This window comes from Rhinoraja longicauda, chromosome 12 (assembly GCF_053455715.1).
Source record: "Rhinoraja longicauda isolate Sanriku21f chromosome 12, sRhiLon1.1, whole genome shotgun sequence".
Classification (NCBI taxonomy): Eukaryota; Metazoa; Chordata; class Chondrichthyes; order Rajiformes; family Arhynchobatidae; genus Rhinoraja; species Rhinoraja longicauda.
Window position 1 is genome coordinate 47,639,077 of NC_135964.1, and position 24,131 is coordinate 47,663,207.

Here is a 24,131-nt window from a genome sequence, read left to right on the forward strand (position 1 = left end):
GGAATGAAGAAATTGCTAGATATGGACCATCTAGACATAAATTAATCTCAATAAAGATATTTATAGTTGATACATCATATCATATAAAAACCATGCCAATGTGATTTTTAGTTCAAACACATATCTAATCTTTGAAATCCCAGGAACAGAACAATTGAAACCATGCAGTCTCACTCCCACAGGTAGTAAATTGTTTCCAGAGATTTTTAACCATTTTTGTCTTCATAACCATTCTTTCTTTTTCTTTTTCCCTTTCTAATTTTCTTCTCTGTTGCTTGGCGTTTCTTTCCCTCAGATTATATTTAATTATATACAGATTACTTAAGGCCAAAAAGTCCCAAAAGATTGGATGAGAGCACCTTTCCATAAGCCAATTCTCAGCTACCCCTAATTTCATAAGCTTTAACCTTGTTGATCCTGGACTACAGGCTCCAACAGTCTATCTGCCCCCAACCCGGACTACAGGCTCCAACAGTCTATCTGCCCCCAACCCGGACTACAGGCTCCAACAGTCTATCTGCCCCAACCCGGACTACAGGCTCCAACAGTCTATCTGCCCCCAACCCGGACTACAGGCTCCAACAGTCTATCTGCCCCAACCCGGACTACAGGCTCCAACAGTCTATCTGCCCCCAACCCGGACTACAGGCTCCAACAGTCTATCTGCCCCAACCCGGACTACAGGCTCCAACAGTCTATCTGCCCCAACCCGGACTACAGGCTCCAACAGTCTATCTGCCCCCAACCCGGACTACAGGCTCCAACAGTCTATCTGCCCCAACCCGGACTACAGGCTCCAACAGTCTATCTGCCCCAACCCGTCCTTTATTAAAGGGTTCATCTCTTCTCAAATAACACCAAACAGGACTGCTCAACGCTAGAGACTCAGGTTCGATCCTGACCTCGGTTGCTGTGTGGAGTTTGCACGTTCTCCCTGTAACAGTGTAGGTTTACATTTCGCATTACAACAATGTATAGTTCAAAAAATAGAACAATAGGATGACTGAGGAAAAAAATCCACCTCTGGGTACCTGCCTTGAAATGAATCACTTCATCAATTTCTGAACAATTAGGTTCAGGTCACATAATTGACAAAATGTTAATTGTTTACTACAAAACATTTGCCATTGTTTTTATTAAATGATTGCAGCAAACAGTTTCCGAGAATTATTTTTATTACTTCATTTGAACATTGGAAGATGTTCACTGCAAATACAGTGAAACAGATTTACATGAAACATCTGATAGGCGATTACCCAGATCACATAGCACTGCTATATAACTTCATTTATTAGTTTGCTGAGTTTCTGAATTTTAGTTTTTGTAGACATGTCAGCGTATTTGTCACCGATACTGACAATCATTCCACCCAGTATTGAAGGGTCAGTCTAGAATGAAAAAAAGTAACGTTATTTTTTAAAAACAAATGCCATCCTGCAATTTGAGTCACAGTTCTTGACACCAAATGAATTAAATGCAAAGTATTTCATCAATGGCGCAGCAGTAGAGTTGCTGCCTTACAGCGCCAGAGACGTGAGTTCGGTCCTGACTGCAGGTGCTGTCTGTACGGAGCTTGTAAGTTCACCCTGTGACTGCGTGGGTTTTCTCCGGGTGCTCCGGTTTCTTCCCACACTCCAAAGACATACAGGTGTATAGGTAAATTGTAAATTGTCCTAGTGTGTAGGAATGGGCATGGGAACATGTGTAAGAACATGTGGAAATGTACTTCAACAAGTCAACCGTTCAAAAGATAACTGCGACTAATTGAAAACGTGCAAATCTTGAGATTTGCTCCTTTTTAATTTCTCTAATTAACTTTTTAAGCAAACCTTCCATGCTCTCTATTTTTAAAATCCTTTTTGCAAAGAATAAAAGTGATCAAATTTGAACTTGGAAAACTGAAAAAAAATTGAAAATATAAATGCTAACAACTCGGTAAAAATTAAAGGACTAAAGAAGGTAGGATTAGTGCAGGGAAGTGACTGGAAACACTCGGCAGATCGGGTAGCATCTGTGAGGTAAAAGATCAGTGAAGCTGTCTTTGATGTCCTACTCCTGCTTAGATCGCTAAGTTAAAGTGGGATCTTTAAAGGATGAAAGACAATATAATAGATAAACAGATGTTTTACAATTAAAATATCTGGAATGAAATATAATAAATTGTGTCCGTTAACAGCTTTAATTTTTTTTTAAATGGCTTCATTGATGAGGCCCAGGTTTATTACCACTTTTATTACAATTGAACTGAGTGACTTCTTCGACCGTTTCACAGGGTTTCACAGGATACATTTTAATTGAGAACACATAGTTCAGATTCCAGAATGGATGGCAAACTTCCTCCATTGAAAGGCATTGAACCAGATGAGTAGTTACAATTTGAAAGTTCTACGGTCATGAGTACTGATGACTATTTTATTAAATGCAAATTATGACTGCATTTAAATGGAGCAAATGCCCTGGTGACATCTGAACTGGCTTATTAATCTAGACATCTGGATTATTAGACTGGTAAATTAACCACCACTGCAATTACAAATAAAAGTCTTAAATTTTGCCTGTGCCCTCTTCCTACAAATCTTTGTATAATGATCTCAAATGTTTGCTGCGTAACGATTACATTTTCCTATTCGAAATTGTACAGTGGAAACTATTTGCAGAAATGTTGTGCCGCATTTATAACTTCCCACAAGTGGCCATTTATACATCTCCCAGCTTCTAATCCTGTACTCCCATACCCAATAAATAGTCCAGAATAAGGATATTGGTCCAATTCATTCATACACCTTTCATTTTCAAGAAGTAGTAGATGCATAACTAAAGGTGAAAGAAGCTACAGAGATAAGAGGAGGGTCAGGCTGGGGTTGTGTACGTGACTAACTGAATTGTAAGAAAATAACTGCAGATGCTGGTACAAATCGAAGGTATTTATTTCACAAAATGCTGGAGTAACTCAACAGGTCAGGCAGCATCTCAGGAGAGAAGGAATGGGTGACGTTTCGGGTCGAGACCCTTCTTCAGACTGAAGACGGGTCTTGACTCGAAACGTCACCCATTCCTTCTCTCCTGAGATGCTGCCTGACCTGCTGAGTTACTCCAGCATTTTGTGACTAACTGAATTGCTCTTTGGAGCTAGCATAGGCTTGTTGGATAAAAAGACATTCTTCTACGTTATGCCAATTCATGTTTGCAAGAGACTCTCTCCACCACACATTGCACAAACCAGTCAGCACAACCCATCCTTTTCTTCATTACGTGTTAATTTATGCTCTTTTTAATCATTGCGGAAAAATATATTTTATATTTCCTGCTGTAAATTCCCCTATGTTTATAACCTTCCACTGTGGTTCCAAATTACATGGAATTATTCCCATGTTCCCACGATCAAAATCTTTCAACCTTAATAGATCTTCCTTTGGTCTTCTCGAAATGCCTTACCTTGGTCTCCAATTTCAGGGTCTCAGTTTTCTTTAGGAACCCATTAAGAGTAGCCTTTAGATCTGTGAGACTTGCTTCATCCAGAGGCTAGAAAAATGAAGAAAATGTCCATGTCAAATTTCAAGCAAGGGTCATTTGTCAAAGTTGCAACATATTATTTGGTTAAATTACTAATTATGCAATTCGTCAACATTAGGTTCATTGATCTATTCTTTGCACTCATACAATAGAATGAAAGTATGTTTCTCTCCTAATGAGCAATTTCATTTCATGAAACGTTTAATTGTAATGGTGCAGGTGTTTTTTCACCCTTCACGTCATCCCACTTTCAGTTTCATGAGGTTTCAAACTCCTGCTCAGGCTATCTTAGTAAATCTGTGTTTTGTTCCACTTACAGTATGGCTAATAATTTAAACTTGCATTTTCATTTTTTACTTTTAACCAGGCCTTTCTCCTTTACTTTAAATAATACTTGTCCTTCCCACTGAATGTAATGTCGTACTAATGGCCTCACTTCACCGAGGCTACATTCCTACATATTCTGCTGCGCTGCTGCAAGTAAGAATTTCTTTGTTCTATCTGGGACATGTGACAATAAAACCCTCATGACTCTATGGCCTTCAAAGCTTTAATTTACTTCTACTCTGTGCCAAATATTCCCCTCTCCAATAACAATCTATAATAAGATCAGTCTGAAGAAGGGTCTCGACCCAAAACATCACCATTCTTTCTCTCCAGAAATACTGCCTTAGTGACTCCAGCTTTTTGTGCCTATCTTATAATGACATATTCATCCTACTGAAGAAGGATCTCGACCCTTCTTTCTCCAAGGATGCTCCCTGACCCAGAGTTACTGCAGCTTTTTGTGTTTGTTCATCCGACATTAGTTAAGTTGAGCCGTCAAGCATCAATGCACCAGAACAAGGCAGAATGGAAGAAGGCTTCACCATTCTGCTCTTTCTCTTTCATCTCAACCCTCAATAAACCAGAGACCAAGTTCTAAGATTACCGCTTTCTAAATCACTCCATCTGGATTTATCAATGTTCCCTGATTGCTCTTGTTGACGTCCCATTTTAGGTCTGGTCCCTTCACATTATTAACTGAGGATTCTCAACTACAAAATGGATTTTATTATTCACATGCTTGTATGGCCAATACAAATGAACAGAACTATTCAGTAAACCTGAATGTTCTTGACATTTAACCATACATTATTGTAACACAACTGTACATCAAAGAATTCATGTTACCTGAGCAGTGGTGACTGAGCAGAGAACTTCCCCACGATGAGCACTCATGATCTTGCTGAAAGCCACAACAACGTCAGGGGTTTGGAACAACCGTCCATTCTCAGCTAATACATCTGAAGACAATAAGTAAGATTTCTATCTTTATCACAATCGGTATTAAAGGAAACACAAGAAACTACAGATGTCGTAATCCTGAGTAAGAATTTCATTGTTCTATCTGGGACATATGACAATAAAGCATTCTTGACTAAAACACAGTGTTGGGTGGCTCAGTGACGCAGCGGTAGAGTTGCTGCCTTACAGCAATTGCAGCGCCGGAGATCCGGGTTTGATCCTGACTACGGGTGCTGTTTATACGGAGTTTGTACGTTCTCCCTGTGACCGCATGGGTTTTCTCCACGATCTTCGGTTTCCTCCCACACTCCAAAGACTTACAGGTTTGTAGGTTAATTGTCTTGGTATAAGTGTAAATTGTCCCTAGTGTGTATAGGGTTGTGTTAATGTGTGGGGATCGCTGGTCGGTGCGGACTTGGTCGGCCGAAGGACCTGTATCTCTAAACTAATCGAAGTGCTGAAATAACTCAGCCGGTCAGATGGCATCCGTGGTGGGAAACAGACAGGCGACACTTCAGTCTGAAATGTCGCCTATCCATTTCTTCCATGGATGCTGCTTGACCGGCTGATCTACTCCAGCACATTGTGTTTTACTTTATTGGGGAAACCTGGCCAGTTGTTATATTTGAAACAAAATGAAAAATGTCACGAGAAAAACATTTTTTTTAAAAACAAAGTTCAATGAGAAATATTCAATAAAATTCTCTTTGAATGTTTATATTTTTTAAAAATTTTCTCTCTTCGTCTGAAATCAATGGCTGAGGTTCATTGCCAAATGAGTCATGGGTCCTCGAACTAAAAACAATCTCAAATTCCTCTAATAACGCATGTGCCTGATAGCAGCACCGCAATCTTAAAATATAATTTAATTATATTTGAGGAGGATCAGTGATTTTGTATGGAAACATTGTACTCCGGCGAAGAATCTAAGGTTTAGTCTTATTTAGGAGTTATTGTAAGACGACCACTATGTATTCACATCGTACCTTTATCAAATTTTAATTTATTCCGTTTTTAATCAGTCAAATACAAAGAATGGTTTAGTTTTGTTTTCTTGGTGCCAAAAACAAGGCGGGCATAAATCAGTGGAAATAAAATGAAAGAAAACCATTAGAGTTGTTGTGTCTTCCAAAGGAAAAGTGGATAAATATTTGAGGCAGAGGAAAATTGTAGGTTTTGTGGTCATGCAAGATACTATAAGTTAGTTTTGGATTGATTCAGGACAAGTGCAGCTATAAATCACTGAATTACCCATTTTACATTTCAAATTGTATTGGGGGTAGGGTACTGACATGGATAGAAAATTGGTTGGCAGACAGAAAGCAAAGAGTGGGTATAAATGGGTCCCTTTCAGAATGGCAGGCAGTGACTAGTGGGGTACCGCAAGGCTCGATGCTGGGACCGCAGCTATTGACAATATACATTAATGACTTGGATGAAGGGATTAAAAGTAACATTAGCAAATTTGCAGATGACACAAAGCTGGGTGGCAGTGTGAACTATGAGGAAGATGCTATGAGGTTGCAGGGTGACTTGGACAGGTTGTGTGAGTGGGGGGATGCATGGCAGATGCAGTTTAATGTGGATAAATGTGAGGTTATCCACTTTGGTGGTAAGAACAGGAAGGCAGATTATTATCTGAATGGTGTCAAGTTAGGAAAAGGGGAAGTACAACAAGATCTGGGTGTCCTAGTGCATCAGTCACTGAAAGGAAGCATGCAAGTACAGCAGGCAGTGAAGAAAGCCAATGGAATGTTGGCCTTCATAACAAGGGGAGTTGAGTATAGGAGCAAAGAGGTCCTTCTGCAGCTGTACAGGGCCCTAGTGAGACCACACCTGGACTATTGTGTGCAGTTTTGGTCTCCAAACATGAGGAAGGACATTCTTGCTATTGAAGGAGTGCAGCTAGGTTCACAAGGTTAATTCCCGGAATGGCAGGACTGTCGTACGTTGAAAGACTGGAGCGACTGGGCTTGTATACTCTGGAATTTAGAAGGATGAGAGGGGATCTTATTGAAACATGTTCCCGATGTTGGGGGAGTCCTGAACCAGGGGCCACAGTTTAAGAATAAGGGGTAGGCCATTTAGAACGGAGATGAGGAAGAACTTTTTTACTCAAAGAGTTGTGAAGCTGTGGAATTCTCTGCCTCAGAAGGCAGTGGAGGCCAATTCTCTGGATGCTTTCAAGAGAGTTAGATAGAGCTCTTAATGATAGCGGAGTCAGGGGATATGGGGAGAGGGGAGGAACGGGGTACTGATTGTGCATGATCACGATGAATAGCGGTGCGGGCTCGAAGGGGCGAATGGCCTACTCCTGCACCTATTGTCTATAAATTCCTATACTGTTGATCCTTTAGATGGCTGGGGCATAACTGCTTATATCAAAGGTCTGTTTTTTGTCATGTGTACCAATTATATGTGAGATTATGGGGAAAAAAGCTCTGAGGCTGTATGCAAGACAAATATTAAGATACCTGGACTTGTATTCCAGTTTTTTTCTTTGCCTTTGACAAAGGTTTTAATATGTTGGCAAATACAGACCGTTGGAATATAGACACAGGGACGTTTTGACTATATCACTTTAGGCACCTGATTTTGTCAAGATGAAAGTTTGTATTCAGGTGAGGTATATAACTACTGTTTGTTTTTGCCCAGCGAATAAACGTATTTGTGTAAGAAGGAGCTGCAGATGCTGGTTTATACCGAAGATGGACACAAGTTTTGAATAAAAGTATTTACTTGCCGAAGTACAAATATTGTTTTTCCACAAAGACTACCGAATATGCATAACTACAGTCAATTCTGAATGTTGCGCTGTCGTTTTTTCACATTTAAATTAATCAATAAAATATTAACATGATTACAAAGCTCCTAATTAAAGATTTATGTTCTTCACGTATTCTGTTCCTGCAATGGTGCGCATGTTCGGTAAACATTGCAAAAAGAAATTGGATTATTGTGAGGTAACCATAAAGCACTTACTGATAAAGTTGATCATAATGGGGGAGACTTTCTGTTTTGTCAAGATATCAATGATGGCTTTTTGCTTGACGTTGCGTTTAATGTGGGGATTGATGAGCATTCCAGAGAGCTTGGGATCTTTCATGAAGGACTGGAAGGGAATCAAGGAGATAACATTTATTGGAAATAAAATATTCTTTTTGAAGTAACATGTGAAATAGCCATCAGCACATAGCCAATACATACTTTCAAGTGTCAGAGTACTAAGTAGTGTTTTCAGATAGCCAAACTATAAAAAAGGGCAAATTCGTCATTCGCTTACTGTCCAGGCCAAAGCTATGGACCATCAGCCATGATCATGTTTAATGTTGGTCAGGCTCGATAGGCCAAGTAGCCCACTCCTGCTTCTATTTTTTTACTTTCATATTTTGGTAATTTAAGTTCTAATTCACACATAAATAATGTGCAGGAAAGAACTGCAGATGCTGGTTTAAATCGAAGGTAGACACAAAATGCTGCAGTAACTCAGCGCGACAGCCAGCATCTCTGGAGCGAAGGAATGGGTGACGTTTCGGGTTGAGACCCTTCTTCAGTCAGACCCGAAAGGTCACCCATTCCTTCTCTGCAGAGATGCTGCTTGTTATGCCAGCATTTTGTGTCTACTTTCACACATAATACCATTTTGAAAGTAGTACTTTCATATTCACCGCGCAACTTATAAAAAACAAACCAAATACACGGGTCTCGACCTGAAATGACACCCATTCCTTCTCTTCAGAGATGCTGCCTGCCTGTCCCGCTGAGTTACTCCAGCATTTTGTGTCCACCTATCACTTGCCAGGTTTTGTGCTGCCCCCCACCCCATCACTTTTCCAGCTTTCTGCCCCCCCCCCCCATTCCAAGCAGTCTAAACAAGGGTCTCAAGCCAAAATGCTGTCTGTCCATTCTCTCCACAGATGGTGTCTGACTCAGAGTTCCTCTAGCACTTTGTGTTTTGATCATGATTCCAGCATCAGCAGTCTCTTGTGGTCTCCATTAAACTGCATCTTATTTTGTTGGGGTTAGTGTACATTGACTAATAATTTGATTAATTAACATTGGATGGAAATCGTTTGGTTCCGAAGACAAGATGTTTTTACAATATTACATATTAATTAAATATACTTTTCTTTAAAGGCAGCACTAAGAAACTTAGTCTGAAGAAGGGTCTCGACCCGAAACGTCACCCATTCCTTCTCTCCCGAGATGCTGCCTGACCTGCTGAGTTACTCCAGCATTTTGTGAATAAATACCTTCGATTTGTACCAGCATCTGCAGTTATCTTCTTATACTAAGAAACTTAATTTCCTTTTATCCCTCCATTGCTCTTCACCTGCAATCTTAGCCATTGAGCAAGTGGGAGACAATCTCAGCCCTTTGTGATCCAATATAATTACAGGTGACAGAAACACCCGAGTAATATCATATATATATATACATCCGGAAACAGGCCTTTTCGGCCCTCCAAGTCCGTGCCGCCCAGTGATCCCCGTACATTAACACTATCCTACACCCACTAGGGACAATTTTTACATTTACCCAGCCAATTAACCTACATACCTGCACGTCTTTGGAGTGTGGGAGGAAACCGAAGATCTCGGAGAAAACCCACGCAGGTCACGGGGAGAACGTACAAACTCCTTACAGTGCAGCACCCGTAGTCAGGATCGAACCTGAGTCTCCGGCGCTGCATTCGCTGTAAAGCAGCAACTCTACCGCTGCGCTACCGTGCCGCCCATGTTTAACATCAGTTTTTCACATTGGGGAGAAGCATATAACTGTGTTTTTTTAAATTAATTCTCTTGCATTTTTAAAGTGTTAAAATTACAGGCAAGTAAACTTTAAATACATTTTATTTTATTGAACATAAATGTTATAGCAAATATTCAACTTGCATTAATCTTCTGTAGTTCCTGCTCCGCCTGGTCCAGTTTCTTCTGCTTGCTGGCAGCAGAGAATAAAGCTGTAGCATATCTTCCTTCAACCCCATAGACTTGAATAGGTGGCTGCGGGCAAAGAAACAGCTGTAAATTACACGGGAAGACTCAACTCAAACCCACAGTTAAGTACAGCAAAGAATTAAGAGCTGAACTCTTACGCAACATTCACAATCAATTGTTGACTGGTGTGATATTTGGAATGGAAGAAATTATTTATTTATTTTTCATTCATAGATCCTTAAATCATCCTTAATTGTCTCTGAACTGAACACTTGTAAGGCTATTTTGGCAGACAATTAAGAATGAACCACAATACTCTGGGTCTGAAGTCACATAAAGATGAAGGTAGACACAAAATGCTGGAGTAACTCAGCAGGTCAGGCAGCCTCTTGGGAGAGAAGGAATGGGTGACGTTTCGGGTCGAGAACGCCTTCACTTCCTTCACATAAAGATGAGACTGGATATCAGTGATCATGGTAGGAAGAAAACCATGGCATCTGCACTGTAGACCAAGGCTGTATCAGTAACAGTAAAATGAGTCTACAAAAAAATAAAATAAAATTGGGTTTGAAGAAGGGTCTCGACCCGAAACGTCACCCATTCCTTCTCTCCAGAGATGCTGCATGCCCTGCTGAGTTACTCCAGCTTTTTGTGTCCATCTTCAAAGAAAACAATTCCTGCTTTTAACTAATTTCTTACTGTTATCTGCTATGTGGATAGGATAAAACTGAAATTTATCAGTTATCTAAAAGAGAATAATTAGGAATGAATCTTATGGAAGAAAAACAATACTATCAGACCAATGTAATTATGCATAACTTAGCTCTTATAAAACTTATTTAATGTTACTTTACCCAACTTTAAAAGCTTTGAAATGTTTCATACCATAATCAGTCTGCTAGCTGGGTTGACCATCGAGGTGCTGAAGCAACGGACCTGAAGGTTTTAAGAGAAATATAAGTCCGTTTTTGTACACATTCGCTGATTTGCACTATGTAGACACATATCAAAGACTGAAACAAAATGAATTGCATACAAATGTGCGACACGTAGGCTTAGTACATGATTAGAATACATCACGTGATTCAGTTAGAGAAGATGCAGAAAAGATTCACAAGGATGCTACCTAGATTGGAGGACGCACTTTAAAAGGAGAAATAGGTTAGACTGGATCTGTTTTCCTTGGATCAAAGGAGGCCAAGTGGAGATATGAGACATTCAGGATTCAATCTTCCAGCAAAGAAAGTGTATAAAACAGAAATTAAAACGTCTCCTGCCATCTGCCCATTTTTTACAATTAATGATTGGGAGATCTAATATGGGCAAAGGAATGGCAGATGTTATTTAACTCGGACAGGTGTGAAGCAAGCGATTTTGGAAAGTTAAACCAGGGCAGGACATACAAAGTGAATGGCAGAATCCTAGGAGTGTTATTTAAAATAAAGACTTTGCAGTACAACTACAAAGTTCCCTGAAACGGAAGACATAAGTAGATAATGGTGAAGGCGGCATATGGCATGACTTGCCTTCCTCAGATAGGGCACTGAGTACAAGAGTTTGGACATCACGTTACACTTGTATGTTGGTTGGGCTGCACTTGGAATATTGTGTGTAGTTCTGGTCGCCACACTGCAGGAAAGATGTGATTGAGCAGAAAACATTCTCAAGGCTGTTTCTTGGATTAGTGGGCTTGGATCGGAGTTAGCACTGGAAGATTGAATACAGAATGTACCTTTTACCCAAAGGAAAGATTGGGATAGTCTGTGTTCTTCATTTTCTGGAGTGAAGGGGGCCGAGAGACATGCTGGACGTATATAAAATTATAAGGGGCATTTTTTAACGTGGATGGACAGACCTTTTCTCAGGGTTGGGATGTGTAAAACCAGAGGTATTGGTTTAAGGTGAGATGGAGTTATAAGGGATCTGAGGGGTAACGTTTTCACAAAAAGAGTAGTTGATATCTGCAAAACAATTCCAGAGGAGATGATGGAGACAGGAACAATAACAAAATTTAAGAGGCACCTGGACAGGTACTTACCTGAATAAGTTGTCCATATAATTCACAAGAGATGTGAGTGACTATCAAAACTGTAGCTACCTTATTCGCAATAAGCACGCAATACTCGTCCGACGAAAGAGAGCAGCCTGCAAATAAAGTAGCTAAAGTCTGATAGTCAATCACTTCTCACGTGAATTATTCCGCAGATGCTATAGAATAGGGCCCTGGTGAGACCACACCTGGAGTATTGTGTGCAGTTTTGGTCTCCAAATTTGAGGAAGCACATTCTTGCTACTGAGGGAGTGCAGAGTAGGTTCACGAAGTTAATTCCCGGGATGGCGGGACTCTCATTGTTGAAAGAATGGAGGGAGTGGGCTTGTATTCACTCTAATTTAGAGGGATGAGAGGGGATCTTATAGAGACATATACAGTGCCCTCCATTTATTCACAAAGTGCTGGAGTAACTCAGCAGGTCAGGCAGCATCTCGGGAGAGAAGGAATGGGTGACGTTTCGGGTCGAGACCCTTCTTCAGACTGATCTACGTTTCGGGTCGAGACCCTTCTTCAGACTGCCTCCATAATGTTTAGGACAAAGACCCATCATTTATTTATTTGCCTCTGTACTCCACAATTTGAGATTTGTAATAGAAAAAAAATCACGTGTTTAAAGTGCACATTGTCAGATTTTAATAAAGGCCATTTTTAAACATTTTGGTTTCACCATGTAGAGATTACAGCAGTGTGTTTTCATAGTCCCCCCCATTTCAGGGCACCATCTTGTTTGGGACACATGGCTTCACAGGTGTTTGTAATTGCTCAGGTGAGTTTAATTGCCTCCTTAATGCAGGTATAAGAGAGCTCTCAGCACCCAGTCTTTCCATCACCTTTGGAAACTTTTATTGCTGTTTAATCAACATGAGGATCAAAGTTGTGCCAATGAAAGTCAAAGAAGCCAGTATGAAACAGAGAAACAAGAATGAAACTGTTAGAGACATCAGCCAAACCTCAGGCTGACCAAAATCAACTGTTTGGAACATCATTAAGAAGAAAGAGAGCACTGGTGAGCTTATTAATCACCAAGGGACTGGCAGGCCAAGGAAGACTTCCACAGGTGATGACAGAAGAATTCTCTCTATAATAAAGAAAAATCCCCAAACACCTGTCCGACAAATCAGAAACACTCTCCAGGAGTCAGGTGTGGATTTGTCAATTACCACTGTCCGCCGAAGACTTCATGAACAGAAATTCAGAGGCTGTACTACAAGATGCAAAAATTAGATGGCCAGGTTACAATTTGCCAAGAAGTACTTAAAAGAGCAACCACAGTTCTGGAAAAAAGGTCTTGTGGACAGATGAGACAAAGATTAACTTAGATCAAGTGATGGCAAGAGCAAAGTATGGAGGAGAGAAGGAACTGCCCAAGATCCAAAGCATACCACCTCATCTGTGAAACACGGTTGTGGGAGTGTTATGGCCTGGGCATCTATGGCTGCTGAAGGTACTGGCTCACTTATCTTCATTGATGATACAACTGCTGATGGTAGTAGCATAATAAATTCTGAAGTGTATAGACACATCCTATCTGCTCAAATTCAAACAAATGCCTCAAAACTCATTGGCTGGTGATTCATTTTACAGCAAGACAATGATCCCAAATATACTGCTAAAGCAACAAAGGAGTTTTACAAAACTAAAAATGGTCAATTCTTGAGTGGCCAAGTCAATCACCTGGTCTGAACCCAATTGAGCATGCCTTTTATAGGCTGAAGAGAAAACTGAAGGGGACTAGCCCCCAAAACAAGCATAAGCAAATGATGGCTGCAATACAGGCCTGGCAGAGCATCACCGGCGAAGACACCCAGCAACTGGTGATGTCCCTGAATCGCAGACTTCAAGCAGGTATTGCATGCAAAGGATATGCAACAAAATACTAAACATGACTGCTTTCATTTACATGACATTACTGTGTCCCAAACATTATGTTGTCCTGAAATGGGGGACTATGTATAAACACTGCTGTAATTTCTACATGGTGAAACCAAAATGTATAAAAATGGCCATTAATAAAATCTTACAAAGTGCACTTTAACCAAGTGTATTTTTTCTATTACAAATCTCAAATTGTGGAGTACAGTGGCAAATAAATATATGATAGGTCTTTGTCCCAAACATTATGGAGGGCACTGTAAGATTATTAAGGGACTGGATACGTGAGAGGCAGTAAACATGTTCCCGATGTTGGGGGAGCCCAGAACCACGGGTCACAGTTTAAGAATAAGAGGTAGGCCATTTAGGACAGAGATGAGGAAAAACGTTTTCATCCAGAGAGTTGTGAATCTGTGGAATTCTCTGCCTCAGAAGGCAGTGGAAGCTGATTCTCTGGATGTTTTCAAGATAGAGCTTAGATAGAGCTCTTAAAGATAGTGGAGTCAAGGGATATGGGGAGAAGGCAGGAACGGGGTACTAATTGTGAATGATCAGCCATGATCACATTGAATGGTGGTGCTGGCTCGAAGGGCTGAATGGCCTACTCCTGCACCTTTTGTCTATTGTCTATATTCTCTACCCCAATGAAGACAGGCCCAACCTGTTTAACCTTTCTTGACATCAACCTTTCATGAAGATAACCCCTTCATCATAGGAATCAATTGAAGTAAAGTTTAAAAAATACTATTGTACTAAAATCGAGCCCATAATTAAATGATGACGAAGTAAATAATCTATGCAACAAAAAGTAAACTCAAAATCCCAACATCTGCAGGTCCTTGGACTTCTAAATTCTTAAATGTCAGGTGGGATTCGCTTTTGTAGACAGGGATCTAGGTGAGGTATCAGTTTTGATATAAGACAGTAGACAATAGGTGCAGGAGGAGGCCATTCGAGCCAGCACCGCCATTCAATGTGATCATGGCTGATCATTCTCAATCAGTACCCCGTTCCTGCCTTCTCCTCATACCCCCTGACTCCTCTATCCTTAAGAGCTCTATCTAGCTCTCTCTTGAATGCATTCAGAGAATTGGCCTCCACTGCCTTCTGAGGCAGAGAATTCCACAGATTTACAACTTTTAAGGCATACACTTAAAAAAAAATCCGAACCAGGTAACAATCAAACCTAAGTAACCAACATTACAAATGCCACACAACCAGACAAGATGACAGCCAAGCCATCAGTGGGATAAAATGAGCATTATTTAACGCAAATATATTAAATCTACACAACAAAGCCTGTAGATGTTTTAACAATCAAGGTTATTTACTTAAAACGTTAAGATCAATTGAATTAAACACTCTTTCTTCCTTCACCTTCAGGCCCAACCTGGCCGGCACCGCCGCCATCTTCTTCGCCTGATGTAGGTCAACCCAAGGCCGGGGGGAAGGCTTCTGAGGATGCACAGTTGTACCGGTGGATTCTGGGAGCTGTAGGCGGGCGGGTGGGGAGTTAGAGCGCGGGAAGCGTGATCCCGGGACTACAGCACCCAGAATGCAGCGGGGTGAGGCTTGGCCAGGCGTTTCCTCAAGCCTGAGCCTCTTCTGGGCAAGTTTCTGGACACAATGTTTTTTGGCCTGTCTTCTCTTCCTCGCTGTGATTAAACCTATTTGTTTGATTAAACCGTCAGAACAGTTATTGCAAAACTAGAAAGCTGCACTTGATAGGAATCTGACATAAGAACACAAAATGCTGGAAATTGCATCAGGTCAGCAGTGGCCATCTCTAATGGAAAGTCATCCTGCTGGAATTTTAACCCTGTTTCTCTCTTCACAGATGCTGCCTGACCCGTTGAGTGTTTCACAAGTAGACCAGTGTCAACATAATAATGAGTTCGTGACACATTAAAAGCGGAGGAATACATTTTTTTTTGTAGATTGTTGGTCGTTAGTTGTGTGAACATTAAAAAAAAAACAGAATAAGCCATGGCTGTTCAGATCTTTAACCCGACTTTGCAGGTCATCAAGATCATGGCTGATCTTGTACCTCAAAGCAATGGCTGATGTTTAATGTTTAGTACATGAAAGTAACAGGAAAAATGGTTTAGCTATATTCAATTCTAAAGGACTTAAGATGATCTTTATTTCTGCACTCTACAGTGAAGGGGAAACCGTTTGGGCTCTAACCTATTGAGCTCTGAAAGCATTTTTCATTTCAAATGAGGTCACTTCTCGTTCTTCTGAACTCAAGAGGCCCAGCCTATTTGCTCTCCTCGTGGGCAGACCCACCATTCCAGCAACATGTGTATTGAACCAATACCACACTCTCGTCATATCTAGTAAATCCTTCTTTGTGTAAGGAGACCAAGCCTGTACACAAAATATTCCATGTGTGATTTTATAAATGTGTAACATTTTTCATTGTCCCTTATTGTGTAAAGACATCCCACTCATGTACTCAAATCCTTTTGCAATTAAGAGTAATGTAACATTTGGCTTTTTAGTTTTGTGCTGTATGTGCACATTAACCTTTAGTAACTACTATGTGCAAAGATATTTAGGTCCCGATTGAACTTTGATATTATTGCCATGTTGTCCAAATGAATAGACTTTACGGGGGAATTTCATTCCAGTGTGTGTCTTACTGGGCTTAATGGTTTGTGGTTCTGTAGTCGTGTTCTTAAAATATTTTACATCAGACAAAATTTGACACAGCCATGGTAGGAAATATGAGAGATGTGGTAGATTTTAAAATTTGTCTTTTATAAAACCCATTAAAGACCAAATACCAATTTTTATTCTATCAAATGGTTGAGTCTTTGGAACTCTTTTCCTCAAATATGGTGAAAGAGGTGTCATTGAATATTTGTAAGACAGAGGTGGAATGATTCTTCAAGCAAGGAGGTGGACGGTTTTCAGGGTAAGGCAGGAGTGTGGAGGGTCAAATCAGCCATGATATCATGAATGCTGGAACCATTTTGAAGGCCAAGTGGCTTACTTCTCTTAATTTGTATGTTTGCATGTCTTTATGGAGGAAAAGGAACGACAGAGACGTTTTAGAGCAGATTCTAGAACTTGGCCCTCAGCATCAAAAGCATAGCTGCTGATCGTTGAGAAATGACGTGGAAGTACATGGAAAATACGTATGATTAAGTGGTAAGAATTAGATGAGTGTAGGTATCTGGTGGAATAGTTGGATGGAGAAAGACACATGGCTGGGAAAGGTATTGGTTTGTTTTTGTCGTGTGCACTGATGTACAGTGAAACCTTTTTGTGTGGTGTCCAATTGAATGAGGCGGACAGTACATATGTACAATCAAACCAAACGCAACTACAATAGGGAGTGCAAAGAGAAAAATACCTGAGTGTCGAATATATTTTTGCAACATTTTAGCGTAATGTCCAGCATCCACAATGAAAGTAGGCTGGAAGATCAGGACTACTCCCTAGCTTAATGTAATCTTAGGAAGGATATATTGGTCTCTGTGGAGATGTTCTGTAGCTTTGACTGTGAAATGTGAATTCTAAAGGTTAAATAATGTTAAATAAATAGATCAAACAAGGTTCTGCTTCATGAAAGTTAGAAGTTTATGCAGTTGGTTTTGCTTTAAGTTATTAAAATAGAAAACTATTTTTCACGGGTTGCTGTGTTTTGAACGGGTGCATAATTTAAGTCTAAAAACAAGAGCCAGGCTTTTCATGAGTTAAAATAAGAATTGCTACTATTTGCAAAGGATAGCACAAATTTAGAACATTTTCTACAAGCAGTGCAAATCTGAGCTGATTACTTCCATTAACCAAAGTGTTAAGGGATATCGGGAAAAGATCGTATGTCAGCTCTGATCTCATATAGTGGCCCTTGTTGCTAAATGGACCTGTCCTTTTAAAATGTTTCTGTATTCCAATATCGTTCCCTCTTTTAGCCATCTTCCCATTGATATCCCAAGCCAATTCCAAAGTCCATCTCGTCTCCAAGGTTATTTCCAAAATCCATTCTTGAATCCTTCCAGTCTGATTATGATCATTGGGATTGTGAAAAAATGGCTGTTATCAAACTCATCTCCCTTTATCCTTCTCAAGGTGTCAGTTGTCTTTGGCTCGGCTGATCATACAACCCTTCTGCATATTTGTTTACTGCTATCGAGTTGGATGGGACAGTACCTGGTTTTAACCATTCATTTGCTTGCAGATAACAAGTCATATAGAGCTGTACTGCATTGAAACATCATTCAGCCCATCTTGCCCATGCTGACCGAGTTGGCATACTAGGCGAGTCCCAGTTGTCTGCATTTGGCACAGTCATCTAATCCCTTCCTATCCATATATCTGCCTAAATGTCTTTAAAAAGTCACCTGCAGTAGTTTTTTTCCCTGCCCACTGCTGCCTTATTATCTCCATTTGTTTTAGTTAGATATTAATAGCTTAAATGTGGGTTTGCAGATTTCATTCATATTTGAGGGTCATAACAGTTGGGATTGTAGTGGAAAAGGATAGCAATGATTTGCACAGATAAAGCTGGCACAATGGGAACTACAGGTTACAGATGAAATGATATATAATGAAGTGGTGGATTTTGTTGGAAAGATTGAGACACAATATAGATGATAGCACAGTTCGAAAGATTGTGCAGACGTAATGGAAATCGTGTTCACATACAAATACCCTTCTGCCGCCTTTCATCGTGTGAAAATTCAAAGTGCAACCTTTCATTTTCTTTTATTTGCTTGTCACCTTCCTCTTAATTGCATCTATTCTATTCATTTCAATCAATCTCAAGCTCCACATTCACATCACTCTTCGGTAAATAACTTTCTTCTGAATTCTCGATTGGAATAAGTGGAAACATTCCCTGTATATTAATTCTTAAAATATTTCAGAATTTTAAAGATTTTGATTGGGTCTTTTTCCAAGACGACGGAGATCCAGTCTGTTCATTCTTTTCTTTTATATATGTACCCAATTATTCCGAACAGCATAATTGTTAATTTACTCTGCATTATTTTCTTTGGCTCTACTTTTTAATACTATGGTGTCCAAACATGTTCTCGGTACTTCAAATGTAGTCAAAATCTCTAGAAATAACCTCTCTAGATGCACAGAATCTTTTGCCCAGAGTAGGTGAATCAAGGACCAGAGGACATAGGTTTAAGGTGAAGGGGAAAAGATTTAAAAGGAATCTGAGGGGTAACTTTTTCACACAATGGGTGGTGGGTATATGGAACAAGTTGGCAGAGGAGGTAGTTGAGGCTGGGACTATCTCAACGTTTAAGAAACAGTTAGACAGGTACATGGCTAGGACAGGTTTGGAGGGATATGGACCAAATGCAGGCAGGTGGGACTAGTGGAGCTGGGATATGTTGGCCAGTATGGGCAAGTTGGGCTGAAGGGCCTGTTTCCACGCTGTATCACTCTTTGACTCCAATAAAGCTTATATTTTGGTTAGCTTTTTTTAAGACCACGATGTATGTGGTATAATTAAAAATAGAGGAATTGAAGATGTTATGTAATTTTTAGTGATGGGCTTATTTGTACTCCTAGATCCCGTTGTACATCTACCCCATCTAGTTCTGCACATTCTAGATCACAGTTGACTTTCTTGTTCTTTCCATCAAAATGTACTACCTTATTTATCTGAGCTGAACCTCATTTGCCAATCATTCGTTGAGTTTGCCAATTTGTTAATATTTTATTGTAATTTGTTAGAGTCCTCATATTAATGCGATCTCCCCACCCCAAGTAAATGGTATTTGGAAATTTAGAAATTGTTCTCTTAATTTTATAATCTATATCATGAATGTAAATTGTGATCTGCAGTAAATTATGATCACAGTGCTCTTGTGGAGCCCCACCACTCAGCTTCTTTATGATCCTATTGAGCTGGCTTGTTCAGCTGTTATTGGCCCACTCAGGCTCCTAATTTGTATGTTGGTATGTTCCACTTTGAATAACTACCCACTTACTCCCACTGTTTGTTTTTTTGTGTTATTACTAGATTGCATTCTGCCAGTTGTCCTTTCGCTCTGCATTCTCTGAGATTGATTAGTCCATTAAGGAGTATCTTATCAAAGGTCTTTTGAAAATTTGGATAAATTATATCCACTACATTACAATAGTTTATTATCCCTGCTGTTGCTGCAAAACCTACAAAAGATTGGTTAAGTATGTGTAGGAAGGAACTGCAGATGCTGGTTTACACCGAAGATAGACATAAAATGCCAGAGTAACTCAGCGGGACAGGCAGCATCTCTGGAGAGAAGGAATGGGTGACGTTTCGGGTTGAGTCCCTTCTTCAGTCTGAAACGGCACCTATTCCTACTCTCCAGAGATGCTGCCTTATCCCACTGAGTTACTCCGGCATTTTGTGTCTAAAAGATTGGTTAAGTCAGACTTTCCCTTTTGAAATCTATTATTTACTGTTCATTATTATACTGGGGTTTTCTTTGATTCTTCCTTTAATAGGGATTCAAATATTTCTCGTATCGTGTTGTTAATTACTCTATAACTTCTTGGACACGTTCTATCCTCTTATTAAATTGCAAGTAGCTATCCACCAGTCCTCTCGCATTACAATAATGGATGTGTCGCTGCATTACAGGAAGGCCGTGATTGCCACAGAGTGCAGAAGAGATTTGCCAGGTTGTTGTCTGGACCGGATAGCTGTGGTGATAAGGAGAGATTGGTTAGGCTGGGTTTATTTTCACTGGAATGTGAGGCAATTGAGAGTGACCCTGTAGAGGTCTATAAAATCATGAGGGATATAGATAGGATAAATAATCTTTTACACAGGCCATGTAAATTTAGAACTGAAGCCAGACAGAAAATGCTGGAGTAACTCAGCGGGACAGGCAGCATCTCTGGATAGAAGGAATGGGTGACGTTTCGGGTCGAGATCCAGAGTTACTCCAGCAATTTGTGTCTTATCTTCAATGTAAACCAGCATCTGCAGTTCCTTCCTACACATTGAGTTGAGAACTAATGGGTATGGATTTAAGGAAAGGGGGAAAAAATTGAAATGAGAATTAAGCAGTAAGTTTCTCCACATAGAGCATGGTGGTTATCTGGGATGCGCCGCTAGAGAATGTGGTAGAAGCAGAGGTGTTTGGACAAGTAGTTGGATAGGGAAGAAGGCGTAGAGGACTAAGGGCCTAATGCAGACAAATGGGATTAATTTTAAAAGGGATTGTGGCAGGCAAGGATGAGGTAGGATGAGAGGGCCCATTTCTGTACTGTATGATTCTGTAATGCTTTGCTATTTATTCCTTATCTATATACTAAAACTCTCATTTGTTATCTTGTTTGTGACTGAACTTCAGCCAAAACGGTACAAGATAGCGCGACAATTTTAGGCCCACCTTACTCACCATTGTCACTTTAGTGATAATGCAAGTAGTTTGATTGAAATCGGTGTTATATTTTTTAAGTTATTCACATTTTTAAGTTTAAAAGGGGGGAAGGGGGGAGTGGGGGAGAAGGGAGAGGGGAGAGGGGAGGGGGGGATTGAGGAGAGGGGGGGGGGGGGGTGGACAGGGTGCTGCACCAATGCAGGAGAGGTTTGGGCCCAATGGGTCCACTTGGTCTAGTATTTCTTTAAAATGCTTGGGTGCAATCCATCTGGACTGGGATTATTATCCTCTTTGGTTTGTTTACTTCAGTCCATTTAAAATAAATTGGATATAATCTAATTACTCAACTCATTGTCGATGTCCATCCTTTCTATCTCCCTGGTAAATACCAAAGCAACATTATTCAATGATACTTTATTGTCACATGTACCTAGGTACAGTGAAATGCTTTGTTTTGCATACAGCCCGGTAAAATCATACAGCAGACCTCTCATAGGCAGTGCACAAAGACTCACCACATTACTGACGCCGAGGTTACAAAACGTTAGACACAAAATGCTGGAGTAACTCAGCGGGACAGGCAGCATCTCTGGAGAGAAGGAATGGGTGACGTTTCAGCTCGTGATCCTTCCTCGGACTTTTAATTGAACCGTCTCATCTTCTGCTTGCGGCGGTGAGCCAGGCCTGCCGAAGCACATGGCAGTGATATTTGTAAATGTAATACTTGTGCCATCTCCCTGTTGCTCTCTATAGCGATTGTCATCGCTTCACTTTTCCCATTCCAATATATCTTATTGATGTGTTTATAAAATATTTTACGGTTTAATGAGCCTTTATAATTTAAATACGTAGTTCCCTTTTGCTGCCTTATTATTTTGGTACTTCTCTCTGAATTGCTTTGTATTTTATCTTTTGGTTCTTTGTTGTCTGTGTATTTAAATTATGTCTCTTTCCTAGCCTCAATTGTTCCCTTGTGTCTTTATTCATCCATGAGGTGTTCCTGCAATCTGAATACCAATGATATTTCATATTATTATGCTTTCTTTTGCCAATATTTTTTGCCCATTGAAAATTCCTGTTTTTTTCCATTCCCCCAAATCATCATGCTGATGCTCTCTACTGATACCTAAATGTGCTCTTAATTTTACTTCTCTAATCTGTTCTGTTTCATTTCCCTTTAATAGATTCAATAACAAATTCTCTATTGTTAGGCATTTTTTTTTCTACATTGTGTAAAAAGGCTCCTTTCTATTTTGAAGGGGCTCCTCTCCATCATCTCCTTTACTTCCTACCTTTTTGGTCTAATTAATATTGGTATGGTTGAAATCTTCCACAATTGCTCCATGTTTTTACTTGTGTCCCTAATTTGGCATCAGTTTTCTCTTCTCCCTTTCACTATTGCACTGGGCCTGTACTCGCTGGAGTTTAGAAGAATGAGGGCGGGGACCTCATTGAAACGTACTGAATAGTGAAAGGCTTGGATAGAGTGGACGTGGAGAGGATGTTTCCACTAGCGGGAGAGCCTAGGACAAGAGGACATAGCCTCAGAATTAAAGGACATGCCTTTAGGAAAGAGATGAGAAGGAATTTCTTTAGTCAGAGGGTGGTGAATCTGTGGAATTATTTTCCACAGAAGGCTGTGGAGGCCAAGTCAATGGATATTTTTAAAGCAGCGATAGATTCTTGATTAGTGTTGGTGTTAGGGGTATGGGGAGAAGGAAGAAGAATGGGGTTAGGAGGGAGAGATAGAACAGTCATGAATGAATGGCGGAGTAGACCTAATGGGCTAAATGGCCTAATTCTGCTCCTATCACTTATGACCTGTAGGTTGCACTCGGTATTGATTGATCTTTTGGTATATGTTAGCTCCATTTAAATTTCTTTCTATCTTTGGCTTTATAGCTATGTCTCTTTTATCAACTGCCATTATGTTATTCTTAGTTAGCCCATTTTTACTTTCCTTCTCTATCCTTCCTCAATACGTCAGAGCTTGCAATGTTCAATTCCCAGTCCTGACTTTTATTGCCATCCTTCGGCAAACCCTACTTCACCCGTTTCTCAGCAAGGCATGATTGCATCCACTAAATTGTAAAGACAATTTAACTCTTCAGGATTCTATCTTATTTTTGCATTTCACAATACTTGTAACATTCTGTCTTAATTCTACTTGTTTCCTTGCTGTGAAAGGCCTTTATTCTTTTCAATGTTCCCTTTTCCTTTTTTTAAATTTAGGCTGTTTATGAATCTTCTAGATCCCTGCCTTCTTGCTAATTTAAACACTCTAGGCCTCCCTAATGACCCTTTCTGCATGAACATGAATCCTATTCCCATTCAGGTGGAGCCTATCCCATCTGAGCAGTTATTTGTCCCAGTGCTCTGTCACCATCCCATGAAAAGCAACCCTTCATTTCCCACACCAGCCTTTAGGCTTGCATTAATTCACCAGACCAGTGTGTTACTGCACCAGTTGCACAAGACTCAAGCAGTCATCTAGAGGTCATTATTCTCATAGGAGTCTGAAGAAGGGTCTCGACCCGAAACGTCACCTATTCCTTCTCTCCAGAGATGCTGCCTGTCACGCTGAGTTACTCCAGCATTTTGTGTCTATCTTCGGTTTAAACCAGCATCTGCATTTCCTTCCTACACATCACTCTCAAGGATCTATTTTTTTATACAGAGGATATTTATGATCTGGAACTCACCACCTGTCAGGAACAGTGGAAGCAGGATTAAGGCTTTCAAAGGGAATTGGATTGACATCTGGGGAGAATCATGTGCAGGGCTGCAGGAAAAAAACTGGGAAATGGAACTGATGGGATTTACTGTAATATGCGTTATCATGGACTGCATGGGCTGAAAGGCCTTCTACTGGGCTGTGCCTTTTCCACAATTCAAGGGAAAGGAAATCCAAAGATTCATAAATTCCTGAGTCAACTGTTTTTGCATTTTCTGAAATGGCTGGTACTTTTTCTGAGTCTAAGCCTCTTAGTTCCAAACTCTTACCATTTGGCCTATTTACCCCTTCTCAAGCTTCAAAATCTTATCTTCTAAATTCCAGCGAGTGTTTATGTATTTGATTCAATCCCTCCGCGTGTTTATCAAATCATGATTGGACAGTTGAAA

The 24,131-nt window shown here is 40.2% G+C and overlaps 1 protein-coding gene across 1 annotated transcript; it reads right to left on the reverse strand.

Annotated features, from left to right (window-relative positions):
• Nucleotides 1-1,157: 1,157 nt before the first annotated feature.
• Nucleotides 1,158-15,449, reverse strand: atp5po (ATP synthase peripheral stalk subunit OSCP). Its single transcript, XM_078409712.1, is given in 8 exon segments — nt 1,158-1,388; nt 3,436-3,522; nt 4,687-4,799; nt 7,783-7,912; nt 9,696-9,806; nt 10,626-10,676; nt 15,043-15,333; nt 15,336-15,449. Coding segments are annotated over 8 exon segments (1,011 nt in total). The 3' UTR covers nt 1,158-1,274.
• Between the last annotated feature and the right edge of the window lie 8,682 nt (nt 15,450-24,131).